At 43.8% G+C, this 2575-nt stretch overlaps 1 protein-coding gene across 1 annotated transcript in view; it reads left to right on the forward strand.

The window, feature by feature from the left end:
• Positions 1 to 812, forward strand: part of POLR2D (polymerase (RNA) II (DNA directed) polypeptide D) — a 2110-nt gene extending 1298 nt beyond the window's left edge. The window contains exon 3 of the mRNA XM_009587697.1: positions 203 to 812. Within this exon, the coding sequence (XP_009585992.1) occupies positions 203 to 281 (79 nt within the window). The 3' untranslated portion in view covers positions 282 to 812. The remainder of the gene's footprint in view (positions 1 to 202) is intronic.
• The last annotated feature ends 1763 nt before the right edge of the window (positions 813 to 2575 follow it).

Here is a 2575-nt window from a genome sequence, read left to right on the forward strand (position 1 = left end):
TGGGAAGGATTTTGTCATTTAAGGAGGAGGCACTGCACGGGGATTAGAGTGGTATTTGTACAGTAATGTTACAGATGGTTCCTGGTGGTACCGTACAGGTGTTGAGACTGACGGGAGAAAATTATGGCTGTCTGAAATGAATCTAGGGGGAGGTTATTTCTAAAACCTTTAATGTACTTTTGTAATTGTTCTTAACTTGCAGCCTGGAGGGCCGATTTGAAGATGAGGAATTACAGCAGATTCTTGACGACATTCAGACTAAACGCAGCTTCCAGTATTAAGGTTAACCCTCAACCCCTTTATCTGAACAGAAAAACCCGGGAACTTTGACTGTTTCTCAGCCCTCTGGACCAATCCAGCTCCCGGCTGGGTAAGGGGAGTTATGGATAAAGGGTGACGGAGTGCCGTGTCATCCGCAGGAGCATTCAGACTGGAGATCAGTGTAGTCCTTTTGGTTTGTTCCACGTGTATGTTGGTAAGGACACCTGTGTTGTGAGAGCCAAAGAACCTGAAAAGCCTTTTCCCCAGTGGCTCAAGTATTTGTTTCTTCCAAAGCCCTCTCCCTGATTTGGGAATTTTCAACATGTTTCTGTTTTTTAGCAGAAATGTAGATGTGACTTCTTTATTTTTTTGTGAACTTCTAAAAGAGATGGAGAAAATTGTTCTTGACTCTTGGAAAGTTTAGTGATGGGCGGCATCAATTGCTGTGGTGTTTTTTTGTTGTTTTTTTAATTGTTTGATCAGGACAGTAGATTTTTACAGCTTCAATAATTTTCTATTATTGTTTAGTGTAAATTAAAAGATATTTCTAATTAAGGCCGTGTGTTTTATAAATGTTAGGTGCATATTATGATTTTATTAACGAGGACCTTTTTGATAAACAGATCCTGTGATTATTAACCTGTGTTGGAGATCTGGGGACTCCAAGTGTGTAATAACTCGAGTACAATTTAGGACAGGTCAGACAGAAGCTTTATGAACTATGATCATAGTGAGAGAACATTTGGGCAGGATCTCCCTCTCTGCTCCCCTGTTCTCTGCCAAGTGATCACAGAGACTCAACCTATATACTGTTTCAGAAAAGAAAAAGGTGAGGAAAAACAATCATTTTCATTTAACTACTTTGATGTTAAGTAGCTTGCTAGCTGCCACAATGCTAAGAGGGACTCAAACAGCAAATAAGGTGACACCGTGGAGGGATGGCTCTTGGTGGAGCCTACGGGAGCAGCACACCCCGTATTACCTTGCTCAGACGTGGGGAGTTGGCAACAATCGCAGACTTAGCTTTTAGTTGAAAGGAATGTTCTTTTAGTTAGGATAAACTTCTTAGCCAGCCCTCTCAAATCTTAAATATTAATAATTTCACCACCACACCTGGAAGAAGGAAAATTTTGCAGGAAGGAACAGCTGGGACAAAGAGGAAAACAGATGTGTTAACTCAAGGCACTGCTTGTGATGATAAGCAATAGAGTTTCACTGATGTTGCAAAAGGGAGAGAAATGCAGCATTATTTAATCTCTTACTGGAAACTTAATGTTGCTGCTATGCTGGAAGGCTAAGCTGGTTTCTGACAATGGATTGGGCTACCTCAGCTGAGGCACGTTCCCTCACTGCAGGTAGCATTCATTTCTGTGCTTCAGCGGCATTACGTCTCCTGCAAGCCAGTAAGCCAGACATGCCTTTCGGATTAACCACAGTAACTTTAACTGGATCAGAATAATTGTCACTAAAGAACAAAGATAAAAGCAAGGTGGCATGGTGAATCTTTATTTTACAAAGCTCAGCGGCCCCTTTTGATAGGGGATATGCTTTCCAGTAGCTGCTCCCACTGTAACTCGGTTTGCCCTGTGAAATGTTTCTGTTCAAGCAGCTTTTAGACATTTTCATCTTTTAAATACACAGGCTCTCATATCTGAAGGAGAACTCATTTTTATTCAAAACACCTAATATTCTAGACCTCTTTACCTACACTTCTGGGTAGAAGGATGTAATAATTATAATTGGGAGGCGTTACTACTTGTTGATACCTTTGTAAGCTAACATAAGACTCCCGAGGAGGAGCATAACCGACTTAGTGATCTGAAGTGATCTCAGGAGATTTGCTCCATCCTCCACAAATAGATAATTATGAGCATTGAGATTAGTTGTTATTGATTGTTGTATTTTGAAACCTGGTAATCAGGGCAGGGAAGAGGAAGGGAAGATGTCCAAGGGAATTGGGCAAGGTGCGATTCTGTTACAGCACCTGGCTGTTTGGTGAACGTGTAGAGTATTAACAGAAATACAGAGCTATGCGAGATGTGCAAGGCGATGCAGTCTGGAAGCAGTATTTTGTCCAGCTGCCGGTTGTACCCGTTTTGGAGAGGCTGGAGCCCGCAGGCACGGCGGCAGAGGCCTTCTTGCCCACAGCGTCGTCAAAGCACAGACCCAGGGGAGGCAGCGGGGGGGCAGCTTCCCCGTCACGGCGGGCTCATGGGTTGAATTTTGGTCATCCTTTCCCCCCAACAAAACGCGAGCGGGACACCGGGCACGACCCTCCACAGCGAAGCGCCCCCGGGACCGCAGCCGGCCCCCT

This window comes from Fulmarus glacialis, unplaced genomic scaffold (genome assembly GCF_000690835.1).
Source record: "Fulmarus glacialis isolate BGI_N327 unplaced genomic scaffold, ASM69083v1 scaffold43281, whole genome shotgun sequence".
Lineage (NCBI taxonomy): Eukaryota > Metazoa > Chordata > Aves > Procellariiformes > Procellariidae > Fulmarus > Fulmarus glacialis.